The sequence below is a fragment of the Aulonocara sp. 'chitande type north' Nkhata Bay genome, linkage group LG3 (genome assembly GCF_057382095.1).
Source record: "Aulonocara sp. 'chitande type north' Nkhata Bay isolate Kocher_YH1m ecotype deep benthic linkage group LG3, A_spYH_male_GT1.1, whole genome shotgun sequence".
NCBI classification, from domain to species: domain Eukaryota; kingdom Metazoa; phylum Chordata; class Actinopteri; order Cichliformes; family Cichlidae; genus Aulonocara; species Aulonocara sp. 'chitande type north' Nkhata Bay.
The window spans coordinates 45,018,307-45,039,005 of record NC_141346.1 but is presented as its reverse complement, the minus strand read 5'-3'; the positions used below and the strand labels follow the sequence as shown (position 1 = coordinate 45,039,005).

At 42.1% G+C, this 20,699-nt stretch overlaps 1 protein-coding gene across 2 annotated transcripts in view; it reads left to right on the top strand.

Moving 5' to 3' along the window:
* LOC147335857 (phospholipid-transporting ATPase ABCA1) overlaps nucleotides 1-20,699 on the top strand; it is a 187,524-nt gene that overhangs the window by 134,624 nt on the left and 32,201 nt on the right. For both annotated transcript variants that reach the window (XM_086282904.1, XM_086282910.1), the window contains exons 38-42: nucleotides 654-769; nucleotides 3,873-4,017; nucleotides 9,451-9,574; nucleotides 12,695-12,824; nucleotides 13,223-13,343. In XM_086282904.1, coding sequence (XP_086139030.1) covers nucleotides 654-769; nucleotides 3,873-4,017; nucleotides 9,451-9,574; nucleotides 12,695-12,824; nucleotides 13,223-13,343 — 636 coding nt within the window. The remainder of the gene's footprint in view (nucleotides 1-653; nucleotides 770-3,872; nucleotides 4,018-9,450; nucleotides 9,575-12,694; nucleotides 12,825-13,222; nucleotides 13,344-20,699) is intronic.

The window sequence follows — 20,699 nt, the reverse complement described above, 5'->3', positions numbered from 1 at the left end:
CTAAGGAGCCTGTCTAATGATTCTTGCCCGAAGCTCCCCGCATTACCATGCACGCTCTATCAACAATAAGGATATTACAGTGAATCTAGTCTGAAAGCTCTTTAATATTTCAGTCTAAACTTTTTCTGTAATAAACATGTATCATTGTAACCTGATACATTGTATGTCTATTATCTGCAGTATTCCATTTATTCGCCAGGGGGGATATTAATCCGAAGGGTGATTATATAATAATAGCATCATCAGTTATGTTTGTTTACTTCTGTAGGGGGAAAAAAAGTCGGCTAGTAAAAAGCGTGCTGTCTGGTTTGATTTGAAGTTGAATGGATTTAAACAATCGTTGGATAAATATTAGTCTTAGATCAAAATTTTATAGAGCCATTGTACATGCATCCAATTCAGCGTGTCACTGAGCGACCGCTTGCTTCAAACACACGAGAATCAGATGGCTGTTATTCACTGGATTAATTAGAAAACTAAAGCCGGATACATTCGCTAATTAAAAAGTCATCTACACATTTTATAATTACACGGTCTTTCAGTTGGCGTAAAAAAAAAAAAAAGTCATAACGCTTTAATGGAGTCGTAACCACCCTAAAGAGTGACTTTTTTAAGCCTGTGCTTTATTTTGACGTGTGTGTTTGTGTTTACAGTGTAACTACATCGTCCCCTGCTTCATCGTGATTGTGATCTTCCTCGCCTTCCAACAAAAAGCCTATGTTTCCCCTCCTAACCTGCCGGCTTTGATCCTCTTGCTTATTTTTTATGGGTGAGTAAATGACATATTTCAGAGTAGCTCAGAGAATTATGGCGTGCCCAGATTTCTGGGATGGGCTGTCTTTTAATATTCATTGATTGACTTCTGAACACTTCAGGTATCCACAATAGAAAGCTGTCATAGTAGTGCAGGTATTGGCTGAAATGTAAGTTCTTGGTACGCACTGTAATATTTTGTTGCCCTACCTTTAGCTCCGATGACGGCACGTTAGAGGTTTGCCGTGACAACGTAAAGGGATTAAGATCTCAGTGGGGTTAAGGTGAGGTCTCCGCTGTGGTGGTCGATCCATCTGTGAAAAGGACGTTTTACTTTCACTGAACCCATCTTTCACAATTTGAGCCCGATAAATCCTGGCATTATCATCTTGGAACATGTCCACGCCGTCGGAAAGAAGAAGAAATTCATTAATGGAGAAACTCTGGTCGATCAGTAAATGCAGGTAGTTAGCTGACTGCGTTTTTGAGGAGATAATGTTGCTGAACCTTGACCAGTTGAAGCAACCTGAGATCAGGCTTTTACTGTAAGCACGAGGCGTGATGATGCATCACTTCACCCGCCTCTCTTCTTAACCTGATGTGCCCGGCACTCAGGAACAGGGTAAATCTGGACTCATCAGACCACATGACTGTTCTCCATCGCTCCACAGTCCAACCTTTAAACATCCCTGGTGAACTGAATTGTTTTTTTTCCCCAAGTAGCCAAACTGATAAGTGGTTTTCTTAAGGCCAGACAACTGTTTAGTCCTGATCCCTGGAGTTCTCTTTACATTGTGTGTGTATAAATGCTTTTACTTAGCTGCGAGTTCAACTATTAATTTGACCTCTGATCATGATCAGTCATGATTTTCACATTTCTTCTTTGAGTCCCTTCAGCCTTTTGTACTGTGTTGAATAGTTTAACCCAATTTTAATAGTTTTAGTAAACTTCTGAATTGTGTTGTTTGCTTGATACAGACCATTAAATCTGACCCTTCTGAAACAGAGAACATCTTTTCCACGACCACAGGATGTGTCTTTTTACGTGGTTGTTTAAGAAATGAGAAGCTACTCACTTCAGTCAGTCAGTCAAGGTTAAATAAGCTGTTTCCAGCTGAAACGTGTCATTATATTACATTTTATTTATTTATTTATTTATTTTTTGTTTTTGTTTTTGTTTTTTTTGTTGTTTTGTTTTGTTTTTGTTTTTGTTTTTTTGTTTTTTTTATATTTTTTATTATATTACATTTTAGAGATCAACCACAGAAATTAAAGCCATGTTCAGCTGCGGATGGAGTCATCAAAAATCCATTTAACTGCCTAAAAAGGGTGCATAATGTCCATTTAGACCGCTTACATTGTTTACCTGATGTCACCTTTCTGATGAGGAAGTGAAGCTGTTTCACTCCACCACACTCAATGAACAAAACCAGTAGTTTACCAGTAGTTCAAAGTTTGTTTGTCCACTGCTGCTGCTTCGGTAAATTAGTTAGTTTGTGTTACCGTGTGACTTTTTTGTTAAAGGGATAAAAATCCATCACGCAAAAATTACTCAGTAAACCAGCAGCTCCTGTTTTCTGTGAGGTAAAAAATACAGGGAGCAACAGACCTGTTCAACTCACACGTGCAACTTTAACACTTGATTAAAGTTTACCTTCAAAGTTTGTGTTGTTATTCATTGTTGAACCAGCCTTTCCACGCTGTAGGAGAACTTTAAAAGTGATCTGGCACTACCTCAGAATCACCAGCTAAGAAGCATTAGCTCACTTCCACGCTGCTTACACTTCCTTTGTTCATTTGAACTATTAAGACTTTCCCAAATGAAGATGACATTTAGCAACTTCCCCTCCCCCATACACTTAATGAAGAGTTTTGACACCTCACGAAATGTCAGTAAATATGTGGTATGATGACCATTTGAACAGTTTCTAGCAGGTAGTAACCTGTACAGGTAAAGACTACCCTTTTGTTGCATAACCAGTCATTTTGTCCTAAAAGCCGGCTTGAAGTATGACAGAAACCATTCAGTTCAGAAAAAGGGGACAAGGGTTTCTCCTTTTAGGTGTCCGAGGGGTAAATAGTTATCTGCGACAGTGTCAAAAAGCCCCACAAAGCCAGAGTAATCGAAGAACTGACGTTTATGCCACTAATCTTTAATTCATATCTCCAATTCAATCCAGTGCGTTTATTACAACGTATTTTATACATTTTTTGCAATAGTTTGTACTTTGTGTAATACTTATACTACGTCCATTGAAAGATGCACCAGTGCACACAAATAAGTTAGTAATACTAGTCATTGGAAGTGACACACACCAAACCCTAAGCCTAACTATGATCACGTCCTAATCCCCAACCCTGACCCTGACCCTAACCACATCGGTCGGCTTTTTCCACCCTGCAAACCTATGACATCGTAACATTGATGATGATTGGTCACTTGCAATGTTGCAACTGGACCAACATTGGTTTTGATGATCCAGGAAGAACACCACCGCAGGGATATCAGATACAGCTATGGCACATAGTGAAGGAGACATGCTGTGTAGCTTAGCTCGTACAAACAGGTCTGTGTGCTTCTCAGAGTGAGGCTGCAGTCTGTTTCCAAAGATTCCTAATCTAAAAAGAACTGAATCAGAAAGTTACACACACGCCTCTGAAGTAGGTCAAACTGAAACTCCAGCACTTGAGTAAATGTAATGAGATCAAAACGTGTTACTTTCAAATTACATTCAAAGGTCTGGTTATATGACAGGGGTTTGCACCGTGGCACCACAACACCAGTGCCTCACTTGATCTGCTTGTGATACCGAGCTTGAACCGCTGACTGCCGAGCGTGGGCAGCATTCAGTTGGCAGTGCTTTCATGGGTCACTTACTGAAAATGCAAATGATCAGAGGAGGCCATCAAATGGCACAGCTGACCTGGTAATCCGCATTTGTGAATCGAAAATAGCAAGGATTCAGTAGCTGCTAGCATGATATTTGCCGTTATACAAATTGCCCTCGGAGAGTTTAACGAGCATGGATCGCACTGGAGATCACCTTTGTTATTTTAATTTCTATATTTTATATTTTGTAACACTGTTTTACTTTGTTTTGTGTTTTTTTTTTTTTAAGCTGGGCTATCACGCCCATGATGTACCCGTTCTCCTTCATCTTCAGCGTGCCCAGCACAGCTTACGTGGTGCTGACCTGCATCAACCTCTTCATTGGTATTAACAGCAGCGTGGCCACCTTTATCATGGAGCTCTTCGATGATGATGTAAGTGTCACCCTCACCACACGCTCACACGCTCACACACGCATACAGAGTCTGTGCAGGCGGAAAAGTAGGAGACACACATGCATGCATGCACATTTTTAACGCGACAGGCGGCACACTTCCTGTGAAACAGCAGGCGCAGACTTTCAGGCTCCATAAAAATGATATTTATGCAGAAGCTATAGCTGCGGATGGCTAATTGACTTGAATCATAGATAAACGCTCAGTGTTTTTCCATTTTTTTCTCCAAAGCAAAGGCTTTCATGCGCGTGGGTGGGGTGTGTGCCCACCTGGTATAACTTTTAATATATTTCCTTTATCCTCTCGAGGATTTTTCAAAGGAATTATTTTGCCTATTCTTTTTAATGTTAAATCGTTTGCTGAGAATTGGGTCTTCAGAGAACTTTGCTCATCCATCTTTCAGCAAGTGTTCATTTTAACTGCAAGCTGCTCCAGTCTCAGTGGAATGAAAAGACAAAGACACCAAAAACGAGCTAAATAAGAAATGCAGAGCTCGGTTTGGAGAGAGACAGACTGTCAGTCATTGTACTGTTTTATTAGAATTTAAATAAATTACGTAAAAAAGAAAATATCTGAATACGCAATGTGTGCAAACAGCCAGGACTCAGACAGAACAACCTCAAGTTTTTTAAACGATTTCTCTACTTTTCTGACATCTTTCTCGTTTGTTCTCTGATCTGAATACGTCCAAACACATTTGCAGCCTTAATTGTTATTTGCACGATTCCCACGCATCGCCCGCTCTCTCATTTGGTTTTTTCCCACCTCACCACGTATTTTTAGCCTCGTGCTGATCAGTCATCCCTTGTCAACAGACACAAGAGCACGGTGCGGTGCCGAGCTGCGTTTGCATCTGACGCTTCATCAGAATGTCTCCCACATCCCCGATCTGCCACTTCAGACGCAGCGTAATGTCGTCTCAAAGACTCTTGCCTCTGCGCGGTCTGCCCCCTCCGACACGCCTGCCTGCTTGATCTTCTGGCGCCCGCTCCGTGATGGCATGGGATGTTTCCTGTCTCCTAACGAGGCGGCCTCATTTGCATCGTGATTTCATTATCGCCGACATTCATCATCAATTTGTATTTTTCACGAGCGCGTCTCTCCTCCAAGAAAGTCACTGTGGTCATTTTGTTGTGTCTGCATTCTCTTTATTTATTGATGCGACGTTAGCGGAGCGTATTACTCATAAAGGGCGCCATTCCCGATAATTTAATGGACAGCGCTTTGCCCACGGGCCGGTGTAAAGGGACGGATTTACTGCCCATTTCGCTCGATTGAGGCATTAGGAGCAGCGTGTTTCTCTGAGACTCGATGGGGACGGAGGTCCGAGATAATTCTGCTAATCTGACCCGATTTCGCCGCCGATGAGAGTCTGACGGGTCAACATCAATCAACTCACATGTTACAGCTCTCCAGGTTTCCATGTCTCCCCCAGTTCAGAGCTGATATCTCCCTGGAACAGACTCTTCACAAACTAGCTAGCGCAGATATGACAGTGCCCCGACGTGCTCCAGTTCAACAGAAACGGCAGATCCTGCACATGACAGCTCTATCCAGCCTTCTCCTCTCGCAGCTTCTGCGATTTCAAAGCTGCGCCTCATCACTTTCAGGCTCCTCTGCGGCGGCGATATTTAAACAGTGTCGCTCAAAAGTAAAGCTTCCGGCTTTCAGTCTGTTTTCTCTTTTCAAGCACTGGGTGAATCTAGATCCCTTTTGGGCATAGCACCATTTTTCCAGGGGAGAAAATGGGAAGAAGGGAAAAAAAATAAGAGTAGCAGAGTGGGAAAGCAGCGCTGCAGTGTTATAGACTTGGTGCCCTAGTTTTGTCTTGAGACCAATGGGAGATTTTCTTTCCCTCAGGACTGTCCAACTCCCTGTGGATTGCATCAATCCCAGCCTGCCTTGTACGCTTGAAGCGCTGTCTGAGTCAATACTTCCACCACGTGCCTCTAAGAGATAACCGCAGGCACCCATAGATTTTTCCAGGATAAATGTATCGGTGTGGCGGCGTGGCCAGGTACCGCTTACCTCATGTAGTGTAATTGGAGTACATTGTTTTAAGTCCAGAAGAATTTATCGACGCTGTGTTTAAAACAGGCAAAGGTTTAATGTAGTCGATTGCTCACGACAGAACTCCTACAGTATCTCAAAACCACAGGAATATCATCTCTTGAAAAATGTCTTCCCCAGCTGTTTGAGCCATACATCCTCTGCTTGTCTGCTTTCATTGTGATTCGCAGCATTATGAATGAAGCCACGCTGTGGGAATAAGCACGTGTAGGGATATGGGTCAGATAAGCACAGCGCAGACAATACCACCTTTAAAAACCATTTGAAAATGATTTATGGGCACATAGCGCAAACACAAGGGGGGAAATTGTCCGGCGTTTTATCTTCTTCGACAAAGAACCTCTTAGATCTCCTTGATGAACACCCAGTCAGGAGGAGATATGTTATTTCATGTATCGATCTCAAATTAGGTCTCGCTGCTTTTTGCATTCCTCTGCCAGATGGATGGGCTGCTCTCTGCCAAGGTCATAGCTGTTGTTTATTTATTTGACTTTCTTATCTCTGTTTAGGCTTAGTGTTGAATGTAAAGAATAGAGGTGCCTTTAGCAAATCCCCCGATGCTTGCATTTGAGTGGTTACATACATTGTGAACATCCTGGGGGATAAAAATATGTTTGCAAACGCCAAGAAAAGAACGTTAGTTTCAACTTTGAGGGTAAACTTGTTTTCTGCTACAGCAAATTGTTGCAGTAAAGTATATCTTTCCTCCATATACTGTCAGTAAAGGCAATCAAGTAATTGGCTAAAGAGAAAATACTAATACACAAATATAAATTAGTGATTTAAATGATACCATTTAACCATTTTTCTCCTTAGTAAGCAGGGTTCAAGTGTTCAAAAAAATGTAACCAGTAACAAGATGCACCAATTTTTGTTGAATATGCATTGTTATTGCAGCTCTTCTTACCCTCCTGTCCTCAAGCAAATGTATAAGTGTAGATAAAAGAAATGATGAATTGCTGCTGAACATCTAAAGACGTCTAAAGGTTTGCGTCGACATCGTGATCAATGAGACCTTTTCATCACGGTCTTGGATCTGCCCGAGAGAACTAGGCCAGCAAACACTTATTGTAGTGTGTAAGTTTGTAAGTTGGATTGTTGCTCGTCATTTCTTGTTGCGAGAATTATTATACAGTAAAAATCTTAGAGTGTTTTATTACTATTCCATTTTATTTTTATCAATGACAAGGACCTTTCATACAAAGTATCCCCATATAGTCATGGGAAAAAGAAAAGTACACCTATGGTTGTAGATATCCTTTGCGACACATTTTCACTCTGTTGTAGATTCGATTGGAATCTTTGTCCTGCTAAATGCCAGTTTCAGCCAAGCTTTTGCAGACCGATGGTCTCACATTTGGAAGACATTTGTTTTGCAGTCCTGTGGCTGTAAAACAAGCCCAAATCATCACCCCTCCACCACCGTGCTTCACAGTTTATTCCCCCTCAGTCTCCATTAAGCAGTAATTGGAGAGCCAAACCTCTAAACTCATATAGAAGCAGTGAGGGTGGAGTTTTTGTTAAATGAAGAATGGCTGTGTATATGTCATGTTTTGTAGTTCATCCGAGGTTGCATTTGCATGATTTTAAGCCCTGATACATCAAACCTTAGAACTGACACAGAGTGTACTTTCTCTTTAGCATGGCCGCAGATCTTTAGCTATATTTGGAGCTACTGTACACTAGTATCTTTGTCCCCTTTGTGATCAGATTTGTTCCTGGCTCCAATGATCACAGGGATAAGGAGAAGCAGTGAAAGCAAGAGTGCAAAAGCTAGATAGGATCAGTAATACATCTGTCTGCTGAATATGGAAGCAGCATGTGGTTAGCTTAGTATGAAGGCAGGAAGGAGCTAGCTTGAGGACGCCTGTAAGTTACTAAAGCAAGGCAGATATACAGCAGCAGCACCATATGTATTCTTAATGTGCACAGGCTAAATGTGCCCCCACACCTCCTTGGGAGAAAACAAAGTCTTGTCAACAGTTTTATTTATTTATTTATTTTCTTTGTCTGCCTTTCCCCCTCGATTACGGTCTCACTCCCCACCTGCTAATATCTGACAGAGTATGTTGTCTTATTTAAAAAGTGTCATGTTTTACTTGCATTTACACAATAAGCTGACATCCAGTAAAAGTGCAGACTGAAATATCTTTAAATCTGGCTTTTTATTAAGGCTGGCAGACTCATAAGGCCTCACACTCGCATTGTAACTGCCAATTGAAAGCTTAGTCACTGAAACTAATTTCACAGAGCTGTTACACGCATGCATGAATAAATTCTGTGACAATAATGGCCATCATTTGGAAATCTTGCACACAGCTTTAACAAATCGCACTTCTGCCGCCGCCCCACCTAATCTCGCAGGCTCGCCCAGAAAACAGAAATGATGAATTTGTAGTCTCTATCCATGTATGCAAGAGCTTTGAAGACTATGCAGCAATAGAGCACTATGCATAATGCATGAACTCGGTTGTGAAGCCACAGTAATATGTTGCCCTTTTGCTCTGCCTTCTCCTGTTTTACCCCCTCTCCTGTACTTCCTTCCTCGCTTGTGCCAGTCCGTTACAGCCTGGTCCGCTGTGTCTTAATTGAATTAATTGTTGCTTTTGTACTTTATTAAGCTGTCAGTGTTCTAACCACCGGCAGGTCAAATGTGGAGAGAAAGGAACTGTACAATTTGAGAAAGGAAAAAAAGTTGTTTTGTGGAAATACGCTGTCAAGATAAGACTTTATTTCTGCCTATGCCTTGTGAAACACTGAAACAATATGCTTTGGGTTTGTGTTTCTGTCTTTTTGTTGTTGTGGTGGTATGCTTTATCAGAAGAACCAAAAGAAGACAGAGTACCTGTGCTTTTCTTCCTCCCACCTGTGACTCTTTGGTGTCTGGGTGTTTCCTTTAGCTTTAGTTATGATTTTAAGGATGAGCATCTGCTTCCCTGAGCATCAACTCATCTGTTTGTGTTTGCACATACTGAGCTCTACTGTACGTGCTCCTCCCCAGAGATCACACGGTACGTTCCCTTACGTCTCCTAAATTCCAGCATCGAGAAGGTAGATGAACCTTGATGCACCGAGTTCCCTCGGCATGCTATTTGGTGCACCGCAATACACCCGCGCTCAGCGTGCAAGCACAGCGCAGGATGTTTGCTAATTATGTGCACTTGCATCAGGGAGCTTCAAGCTATTTTCCAAAGCTCTCACTCTGGCTCTGCTGATTCAGGCCTAGAATTGTCAACATATTGAGCGTGTAACTGTGCAATTCCCAGTCAGGGTTTAAATATCCAAAACGTCCTCGTGCCACTAATGTGTATCCTGTGTGTCTGTGTGCATTTTTCTCAACAGAATATCACCCACATCAACAACATAGTGAAGCAGGTGCTGCTGATATTCCCACACTTCTGTCTGGGCAGAGGGCTGATTGACATGGCCAAGAACCAGGCAACGGCCACACTCTTCAGCAACTTTGGTGAGAGGATGATATCATAGTATGGAATACAGAAAGGACTAAACTGAACTAAACTAAACTGTACACAGTAGTGCTAGATTTTAAGATGTGAAATGGGTTCGTGTGTTTTTGGACAGTGACACCACAGTGGTCAATGAAGATGTGATTGAAGGCCAGACGTTCAGGTTTAATTCAAGGGGTTCGGCAATGGTACTGCATTAACAGTTCGGGAATCTTATTTTTATGCAGTCCCTGATTTTTAGTGGCTTAAATTTCATTGTCTTGTGAGGCCTTTTCCCTAGAACTCTAATATGAGGTCCAAAGGGACATAGATGTAAATAAGGGAGGCCATCATTAGGCTGAAACCCCCCCAAAATCCAGCAGAAACACCACAAGGCCCGAAAGACCACAGAAGAAAGTGGATGATCTTTCCATAGTTAAGAAAATTCCCTTCACAAGATCCAGCTAAGTTGAGACCACTCTCAACGAGCTAGGTATGCAATCGTCAAAGTCTACAATCAAGATGCAAACCACTGGTTACACTCGATTGATTGATTAATTAATTGGGGGAAAAAATCCTTTGGACAAATGAAAACAAAATGAATGCGAATGAGGATAATGCGAAGAGAAAACAATAAAGAGAGGAAAGAGCAGCTGACGAGCCGTAGCATACTGTATCATCTGTTAAACGTGGAGGGAACACATGGGCTGAAGTGCACAGGGCTGTACTCTCTGCTCAGATTCAGCCAAATGCTGCAAAACTGCTTCTCAGTGCAAATGGACCAAAACCAACCCGAGAGTTTCACACAGAACAAATGGGATGTTCTTAAGTAGAAAAGTCATTCACTGGATCCCAACCCAACAGAGCATACTGTTTTAGTTACTGAAGGTAAACGTGAATGCAGCAAAGAGCTGCAAACCAGCAGCAACTGAAGGCGGCTGCAGTAAAGGCCTTAGCAGAGCTTCTCAAGGGAGGACACACAGCATGAGTTTGAGACTCAGTATGGAAAGCATTTTCATTGAAATATTAAAAAAAATCTTTATATTTGAAAAGATGCTAGCTTGTACAATTAATTTTGAGGCTCTGAAAATGGGGGATTATGTCTAAAAATGACAGTTAACATAAATTTTTTGCAAAACCCACCAAATTAAATCTGAAAGCCGGCGCTTCAATCACATCTTATTTGATTTAAAATCCACTGTGATGGCGTACGGAGGCAAAATGACAGAAATTTTGTCCAAGTTAGTGCAAAGTACCCTTAGATTACATCCGGTTAGATTCATTTGGCTCTAAATGGTTGTCATCTAAGGGTACTTTGCATAGTAAGCTCAATACTTTACAGCATTTCAGCGAGAGAGAGAAAAGGCATCAGTCTCCTCTTTGGGAAACGCTTGGCAGACATTCCTTTTTAACGGGATAAAATCTGAACCAGACTCAGGTCGGGGCAGCTGTCTTGCCTCCACATGTTGGGGTGAGAGGAGAGCAGAGTGAGAAAAGATGAGTGTTGGAGAAATAACAGGCAATAAACACTGGGCAGGTTGGTAGGGCCAATAACCGCAGATCAGAAACACGAAGACCGTATCTGCAGAAAGGTGAAGGAGAGGGAGCACAGGGAGGGGGAAAAAGACCACAACAGAATAAAAACACAAGTTAGTGACATGTACAGGTAATGCATGGGCAGAGAAAGCTAGCTCAGCGTGTAAAGCGGATTAGCAAAAAAAGAAGAAGAAAAAAAGAGCGCTGGTATATTTATAAAACCCTTTAAAACATGCTTATCTCACCCAGGTGCCTCAAAGTGCCACCGATTTTACCAGACTCGGTTTCCTCTCACTCAGCAGTCAGCTGCAGCACCTAATTTATCACAGCGGACCGCTTGTATAAATTTCCATCCTGCTCTCCTATACTTTGTGCCTCTTAAAATATTTAGAGCAACTTGCGCCGCAGATTTCTTCCATTTTACTTGCAAACCTCGCCGTTGTCTTTTAGTAAACAACAACAAACGCAACTGCACCGCGTGCTGCTCTGAAAACAGCCAGAATAAATGTTCTGTGGATCTTTGCAACGAAACATTTGCATAACCCGTTTCTGCATCACAGTCGCCCACCACACTGCTCTGTTCTCTGTTACACTGGCAAATGACTGGAGCCTTTAAGTTATTGGAATACCATAAAATATTGCTAGAAATGTACACGCCATCCAAAAATATAATAATAATAGCCCACAAAGGAGCATTTATATGGCCCTGTGTCTCGTATTCCACCCGTTTCTCCACTGATACGATGCTATTTCGTTCTAAACGTTAGTTCTCCAATATTTGACCAGAAACGCACCTCCCTAGTGTCCACTACAGCTGCACACTCTGCATGAGTTAAATTTAGACAGGATAGGGAAAAAAACAGTGTAAAGGTGCTTGTGGAGGTGGAGCCGGTATTGAGGAGGTCATCAAGAAGCAAAGAGGCACATGCAAGAGGAAAAAGGGGTCTTATCTGTGGAGAGATGGAGCAGGAAATAGCGGTTTGAGGAATCATTTGCGGCGGCGGTTGGAGAGAAGGAAGAGAAAAGCAATCACAACTTAAAAAGGCTAGTGTGGAAAGGGGCTATTTACCCAAGAATGAGACTGAAAGCTCTTTTCGTTTTTCTTGTCTCCTTTGCACCCCCCACCCCCGCCCCACCCTTGGCCTAAAGGGCTGTAGAAGCCGTGAGGGAGAGGGAAAGAGAGCAGATATGATAATGGTTAGAGTGCTGGGCTGTCAACGGTTTACTTTACTTGCATGTTCATTAGCCAAAAAATACAAATATGGCTTCAACATGAAAAGTACAGGATGTCAGCAATTTCTTCCCATGACATAGGTGACAGCATTTATTTTTTTTATTATTATGCAAAGGCTAAGTGGCTTTTTAAACTGCCGCCTTTCACCAACAAATGCGTCTCAGCAACACCAGCGTCTGACAAAGACACATTTGGCTGTCCGTGAACGAAAACACATCTGCTTATTTCCCTTTTGTTTTGACAGCGTGTCCGTTAACTCATCCTCGGGGCTCGCTGTTAAGGGTTGGAAGTTACTGTGACGTGACACGTGGAAATAATCTGTGTAATTACCTGCTTTTCTCCTGTGTGCGTCTGCTAATTTTCTTATCAGGGGAGGACCGTTTCAAGAACCCGCTGAGCTGGGAAATGGTGGGCAAGAACCTTTGTGCCATGTCCATCCAGGGAATTGTCATGTTTGCCGTTACAATCCTCATCCAGTATAAATTCTTCTGCAAACCAAGGTGACTGTAAGAAACTTTAAAACAAAAAAACAAAAAGAAAAAAACAACTCTTCCTTGTGTTTTGTCAGATAAACAAATTCTCTCTTGTTCGCAGCTGTTAGGATTAGTAATACGCTCTATATTGACTTTATATGAAACATCTGTTGCTCTGCAAATGTGTTTTACCAAATTCAAACCAATTATGTCTTTCTTTCTTTTTTTCCACTCTTTTTTTGTAGTGTTTTGTACTCTAAAAGCGAGGTTGCCATAGGAACTAATGCCCGTGGCTTCATCTATTTATGAAAATTGCAGAGATTGTTTCATTGAGCTTAAACTTTGACCAACATAATTTGTCATGCGAGTTCGTGTTAATTTTAATGAAGGGTATTATGCCAACTGTGTTTGACTCTCTCTGCTAGACTTATTTCAGGGAAGTGGCTGCCTGCGGAGGAAGAGGATATCGATGTTGCCAGGGAACGAAGGCGGGTGTATGAAGGCGAAGCCCGGAGCGACCTTCTGAGGATCTGTGACCTCACTAAGGTATCCGGCTTTGGTGCTTTATACATTTTCAGTGAGGTTTTTTCCATTCTGTTCTTGCTCGTACTTGATTTAATTTTGTTCCATCGCCTCTTTGTAAAAAGTGTAATTGTGTTTAAGCCTCATCTTACCAACTGGGGCCTGTATTTTTTTTTCTTTTTGTAATATCTGAGTTTTTTTTTTTTTTAATTGTTCCAATATTTTATCACTTTTGTCAGTCAGTTTGTTCCCCACAAATTTACCCTGCCATGGAGGTTATGTTTTCAGTGTTTGCATGTCATTATTCTGCCTGAAAACATGATAACTTGAAAGGTTTTGAATGAATTCTGATAAAACTTTGTAGGGGTGGAGAGTGGGGTCGTTTTAACAGCCCATTCAAATTTGCCCGACATCCACCGATGTCTTCAAGGTCAACTTAACAATTTATTGGTAGAAAATTAACAAAAAGCCTTAAAAATGAGAAACTATGAGTCTTACAAGTGTGCTGTGTTAACCTATAGAAAGTCATGTATAAAGATTCAAAAGTCACGTCACCTGTGACCTCTGATCCTTCCTTCAAGGTCAAAAGATTAATTTGAAGGTCACAGTGGCAATAATGCTTGATCGAGCTATTGAAAACTGTTTCTTACTGCCATTGTTGCATTGACAACATGCAGGCATACAGGGAATGAGGACCAATGACCAATGACCCTGTCTTAAAATGTCTTTTATCTTTAAACCTGCTTAAAATTCTCTTGCCTTGTAAAGGTAACGTTTAGTAAATATGATGTCACATTTGAGATGCAGCTGGATCTACTGTATCTGAGAAAGTTGACCTCTGCCACTGATTCTGTTCATAATATTTATGGACAGAATATCTAGGCGCAGCCAAGAAACTCTAGGTGGAGGGCGAAGAGTTTGGGTATCTTGTCTCTGCTTTTTACAGATGATGTGCTTCTTTTGGCTTCATCGAACCGTGATCTCCAGCAGCCTGCACTGAGGCTGTTTGCAGCCAAGAGTGAAGCAGGTGGGATGAGAATTAGCAACTCTAAGTTCAGGGCCGTGGTTCTTAGCTGGAAAAGAGTAGAGTGGCCGCTCTGGGTCAGGAATGAGTTGCTGCCCCAAGTGATGGAGTTTGTCTTGTGCTTTGTTCGTGAGTGGGGAGAGTGGTGTGGGAGATTGGCAGACAGACTGGTGCCGCCTTGGCAGTGATGCTGATATTGTACTGGCCTGTTTTGGTGAAGAGTGAGCTAACCGTGACGGTGAAGCTGTCAATTTACCAATGAAGCTTCATTCCTACCCTCACCTGTGGCCGTGGGCTCTGAGTAGTGACCGAATGAATGAGATCGTGGATTTCAGCAGCGGAAGCAAGTTTCCTCGGGAGGGCATCTGGGCTCGGCCTTACAGGAGCTCGGTCATTCAGAGCAGAGCCGCTACTCCTCTGCATGAAAAGGATCCAGTTGAGATGGTTTAGCCATCTGACCAGGATGCCTCCTGGGAACCTCCTAGGTGAGGTGTTACAGGCTTGTAACGCAGACCCAGGACCTGCTGGAGAGATTAGATCTCTGGAGTTGCTAGTTTTGTGTTTCAATTATTTTATATTGGGGTCAAAATGAGCTTGGTTGGTTTTACAATAACAGGGTACTCATGAAGATTGTACTTGGGATATTGAGTGCAAAGATTTGAACTGAAATGTTGAATAATAAACTCTCAGAATAATAATAGTGATCTCTCTTTTTCCTTATATGTCATTAATTGCATAACTAATAATACTCAAAGAAGAAATTTGGTTTGATGATGGACCTTCATCCTGTAACCTCTCACCTTTTCTTGCAACCTGATAAATTCACCCTGCCCTCTGCATGTCCTCGGCTTCTTATTTTATGACTTACTGCTATAGATTATGTTAATGTTTACTTTTTTATATGTGGAAAATTGTGTAGTCCACCTACAATACTTTTTGCAACACTCAATACCTATATTTCTGAATCATTATGCATCATTGTACTCAAATACTTTAGTTCACCTGAATATGTGGACGTGTGTGGGCGAAGTTTACTCCCTTCATGTGCTCGAGCAATATTCTTTTCCAGGCCAAATGGGAAAGACAGGTTGGTAGCCTGCAGCTGTGCGCTATCACAAACATCATAAGTGGGCACAAGAACCAAACAAGATTACACTTTTAGAGGTGGAAAGGGTGTGCGCTCCTATGTAGCTCTGGCCCTCCTTCCCTCGGTGTGTGTGAGACTGAGCATACTGTGGCGGTGCGAGCCTCAACACCACCAAGATTAACGTCTCATCCATTGGCAGATGTTCCCTCCCTGCGGGCAGCGTGGCAGCAGGAAGTGTCACCACAGCAGCCTGCTTTGCAGCTCCAGTGCCGACAGCTGGACGATCTAACAGCCTTTTGCTTCTTACCACCTCTCTTCGCTCCTTTACTCCCTCGGTCTGCTCATTCTCACCATACTTAATCTCTCACTCGTTGCTCACGAAACACAGTTGTGCGCCACACTCCTTAGGGTAATTACTGAACAAAACAGTTGGATGGGTAATGTATTACAAATCATCTTCAAAGGCAAAAAGTTGGGCCGGGTTGTAGGAATGCTAGTTGTTCAGCTAAGAGTTGTAGAGCTAACGTCTTTAAAGTTCTTAAAATCATTGTTGCAAATGTGCCTTTCAAACAGTATGAAAGTATTCACTCGGTTTGGCTGAAATAGTCTGCTGTCGACAAGCACTTCAGTTATTACTCATGTGCACGTTCGCAGTTGACAGCACGTCTACGAGATGAGACACAGTGGCCCATCGCCACACAAACACAGCGGAGCATTGGCAGAAGGCATCAGGATTCTTCCTGCAGTGCCCTCATTGACTCCCTCCACAGCTGTGCCCCATCCATTGGGGGGGTGTAGATAATAAAATGATCAATGAGCACATGGCTTTGGTGGCCATGTGCCACAGGCTGGGTCCTGTCATAAATCTGAGCATGCCTCTGAAGCGATCGACAGGCCATCAATCATCTGTCAGATACCTGCTCCTCCCCTTCCTTATCCTGCTGCACTAAACAGGAGCGTTTTGCTATGCGCCCCACCTGGTAGCCTCCACTTAGCTGCTGCATTAGCGTCGACACCATAATCGATGGAAGTGTGTCCGTCTGTGAGCATTTTCCAGGCCCAGTGCTGTCAGTTTAACCTTCCAGTCACTCACTGAGATGACAGGGAAAGTTTCAAGGAACCTTGTGACAGCTGTTTGGATTAAGGAGAATGAGTGATGAGTGGCACCTTGGCATACTACAAGTGTGCTAATGTGCTAATGTGTATTGAGGGCATTTAAGTCGTTCAAATGAGACTCCTTTGGCAAGAGCTCTTGGTTTTACATTTAGAGAGGGCGTACATTTGTCTACAAAAACATTTATACATAGATTCAACTGTTCATTAGCCTAAAACCTATTTACCCATTTTTGAGTGATTACCAGACTCGACTTAAGTGATTTTGAGGTTTTTCAGCTTTTTTCCAAAAAGTATATTTTCTGGCAGTTTTCCCTTTCTTAAATTTCATCTTAAAAGGCAAACTAGAGCCTGCTTGTGACTCCATTTGCATCGTGTTAATAATTTAAATTTTTTAGACTCACACCAGTTAATCAGGCATGGCAGTAACTCAGTGCCTTTAAGTCTGTGTAGGTTCTCAGTCATCCAGGTCATTGTAGTCTAAGGCAGTGTTTCCCAACCTTTAGAATAGAATAGAATAGAATAGCTTTTTATTGTCACTGTTACAGGAACAATGAAAGGCAGTTTGGCATTTCTCCATGTGTGTGAAGTCCACAATAGCTTAAGTATTTACACAATAACAGACAAATTGTACATTTACACAAGAAAGATATGTACAAGTTATATATACACCTGCAAACATACACGCACATACATACATATATGCATCCGTACATACATACACATACATATTTCCACATACATGCTTACATCTATATACATACACATACATGCCATCTAACTAGCAGGTGCATTGAGAGTGTGATCAGTGATATTGCACATTGAGTGGGGGGGGGCTTGTTGGAACTATACTAAATAAGGTTGTAATAAATACAGTTTATAGAGTTACAGTTTTAGGAGCCACGGCACATATTTCACATTAGAAAAATCACACCACACACCACCAAACAAACCTGTCACAAAAAGCATGTTGATCATTTTCCCCCTTGCACCAGGTATAGCAGAATTAGTTCGGTTTGTCCCCAGTATACCTTTTTTGCTTTCTTCTGACCACTACTCATGCTAGGGCCTTCATCGGTGTAGGAATTTTCTCCAGGACCCAGGTCAGATTGACTATTGTTTCTTTTCAAATATTTATCTATCAAATATTTATCGCTGCGTTGTCTTCTTCGTCTTTATCATCTCTAGTGGAAGAGAATGTCATTATTCAGCCTGTTACTCAAGCTGATCGCTTAGAGTACTAATCAGGTGGAACCAGATAATCTTCCACAGCACACCTGATCATTTCTCACGGCACACCTATGTACCGCAGCACAGTGGTTGGGAAACACTGGTCTAAGGAGCTTGGAAAGTAAGCGACTGGACTTCTTTAAGTTACTTGAAGAATTTCACCTCTCATCCGAGAAGCTTCTTCAGTTCTAAAACCAAATGGTGCAGAGTCCCAGGTATTTAAACCCTAGTGGGAGCTGTCCGTTAGGAGAGTCAATGACCCACTATTGGTCATGTGCCTCATCACATAAGACAAGGTGTGAAAAATGGCGTGGGTCATTATCATCATTATTTCAAGTAAAACCATGGTGAGACCTTACCTCACCCTATCACGTGACTTATTGAGACCACCTGACACAAGATGTTAGGGGGTTGAGGCGCAGGGAAGGGATCTTTTTAGGCCTCTTTTACTCCTCTTACAAACCAAGCTCATTACCCTCAGTACCTTTAGGCATGTTGGCGTGGTGAAGACAACCAGCTGAAGTTTCAACATAAGCACGAGAATGGGCAAGAAATGCACTGAGGCTACAATTCACCAAAATTGGACTATAGGAGATTGGAAAAATGTTGTGTAATGGTGTGGGGGATATTTTCTTGGCATGCTTTGGGTCTCTTAGTACCAGTTAAGCATTGTTTAAATGTCGCAGTCAACCTGAATGTTCTTGCTGACCATGTCCAGTGGCGGTCCTAGCCTGTTTGGCGCCCTGGGCGAACACTCCCTCTGCTGCCCCCCGTTTCTCGTTTCGCCTCCTCTACTTTTCTCTTTTTTCTAAACTGAGCACCTGATGGCTTTGAACTTTTTTGTCCATCTTCCATTGGTTTTAATTTTGCACTGCAGTATGAACACCCATCCCCCAACCCGAGGATCACCACAACATAACCTAACAGACCTACACCTTAGTTCACAGATTGACCCTGTCTAAGGTGTATTTCTGGGATTTCACACAACCCAGGATTCAAATCATGAATACATAATGGGCTTGGATTTACAACATTATGAATGAAATGTGCTCTATTTGGAAGCAGCCGCCCCCCTCCCCTTTCGACGGGTTGTGTGTGAGACTTTAAATCATCAAACTGTAAATTTTAAATAGTTATTGATCCCTTTACCCCGAGTCCTAAAGTGTATATTTATTTTCTTACTCTTCTTATATTTATTGTTTGTTTACTTGCACTGCTGTAACTGGAGCCTCGTCATCTCGTCTCTCTATATACTGGACTGTATGTAGCAGACATGACAATAAAGTTTACTTTGACTTCAGCAGCGAGCAGGTGCACCGAGGGCTCTCGCGCTCACTTTATAGAATTTCGAAAAAACATCGGCGCAAATTATAAGTCTGTATCATGATGTCCGGTGTTTTCGTGTTTGTTGGTTTGATTTTATTTTGTTTTATTTTGCAAGTTGGTTATTAGATGCTGCTCCAGCCAGCCAGAGAATCCCCCGCCAAGCAGCAGGCGCACCTCGCAAACGGAGGGCGCCCTTACTCCCAGAAAATGGGCGATAGAAAACCGATCGGTGCCTATGCTATTCCCAATATACGCTGGCATGACGTCGGGGCAGCATGAGTACGAGCAATTTATTTATTTTTTTAACCGATGCCCATGATGCCGCCCCCCACCACGATGCTGCCCCGGGCAACCGCCCGTGTCGCCTGTATCAAAAACCGCTACTGACCAGGTCCATCCTTTTACAAGCCTGTACCATCTTGTGATGGCTGCTTCCAGCAGGATAAAAACCATTTACCAAAGTTCAAATCATCTCAAACTGGCTTCTTAATGAGTTCACTGTTATTTCCAGAAGTTTGTACTTGTTCAAGACGTGAAGAGTGGTGAGATCGAAGGGTACACGTTCTTTTAACAGGGCTGTGAAGGGAAAAGGTGTCAAAAAATGTGAACCTTTGCACTGTGAGTCATGATCTGCAGTACTGTTTAAAAAAGAAAAAGGACCGTAAGTGTACATGGTTTAGCCGGAAATGCAGCATTTGAAACTCAAGACTTGAGATGTTAAAACCTAAATCTGTATTTTAGCTTTTTAGGTGCCGACATCCTATTTTCAAAGCCGTCTCATCTGATTAGATGTCGGTCTGCTTATCATGACAGCTGCAGCGGTACTCGAGCCAGAGGGGAATTATCCTTTAATTGCCTTCCTCCATACATATATCTCTCGCTTTGATGTAGCTTTAGCACCTAAAACTATCACTGAAAGGTAGTATATGTAATCCAGATTGATAAATACTGAGTGCAGCTGCCAGATGGTGCTGGAAAAATGATGGATCTGTGCTACTCCTGCTTTTATCAGATGCTTTTGATGTGCCAACTGTGTAATAAATGTAATGTCATTGTTTGTCAGACTTAAATGGCAGACTGAAATTCGCATTTACTTCGGATACAAAGTTTTAAAATACCAAGAAATGTAACATTCATACTAACAAAAATTTAGCAACACGTTTTTGTTCCAGTGCAGCTCTCCAATACGAGAACATAACCATGCACAACACTCACAGAGAAGTCTTTTTTCAGCTTTTATGAAACCAAAACAGACACTCTTAACTCAAAAGGGCACAGTGCTGTCCTTGATTTTGAATGCTAAATATCTTAAACTGTCACACTCTCCAGTAAGAACAAAGGCCTTGTCTTGTCTTTCCACATGAGAACAAAGCAACACTGATTCCAAGTCACATTGAAAGCATACACAACCCATATGTAGCCTTCAAAGTAGAAGGGCACCAAAATAAATGCTTAATTTTGTTGGATGTTCATGATTTTTGTTTAGAATTTAACAAAACATTTTCATTTGAAGTAGATGTTTCTATATTTTGCATTTGTCAGAAAAAAGATGAAAGTAAATCTATGGGAAGCCACCTTTTTATTGAAAGTGTAACCACAC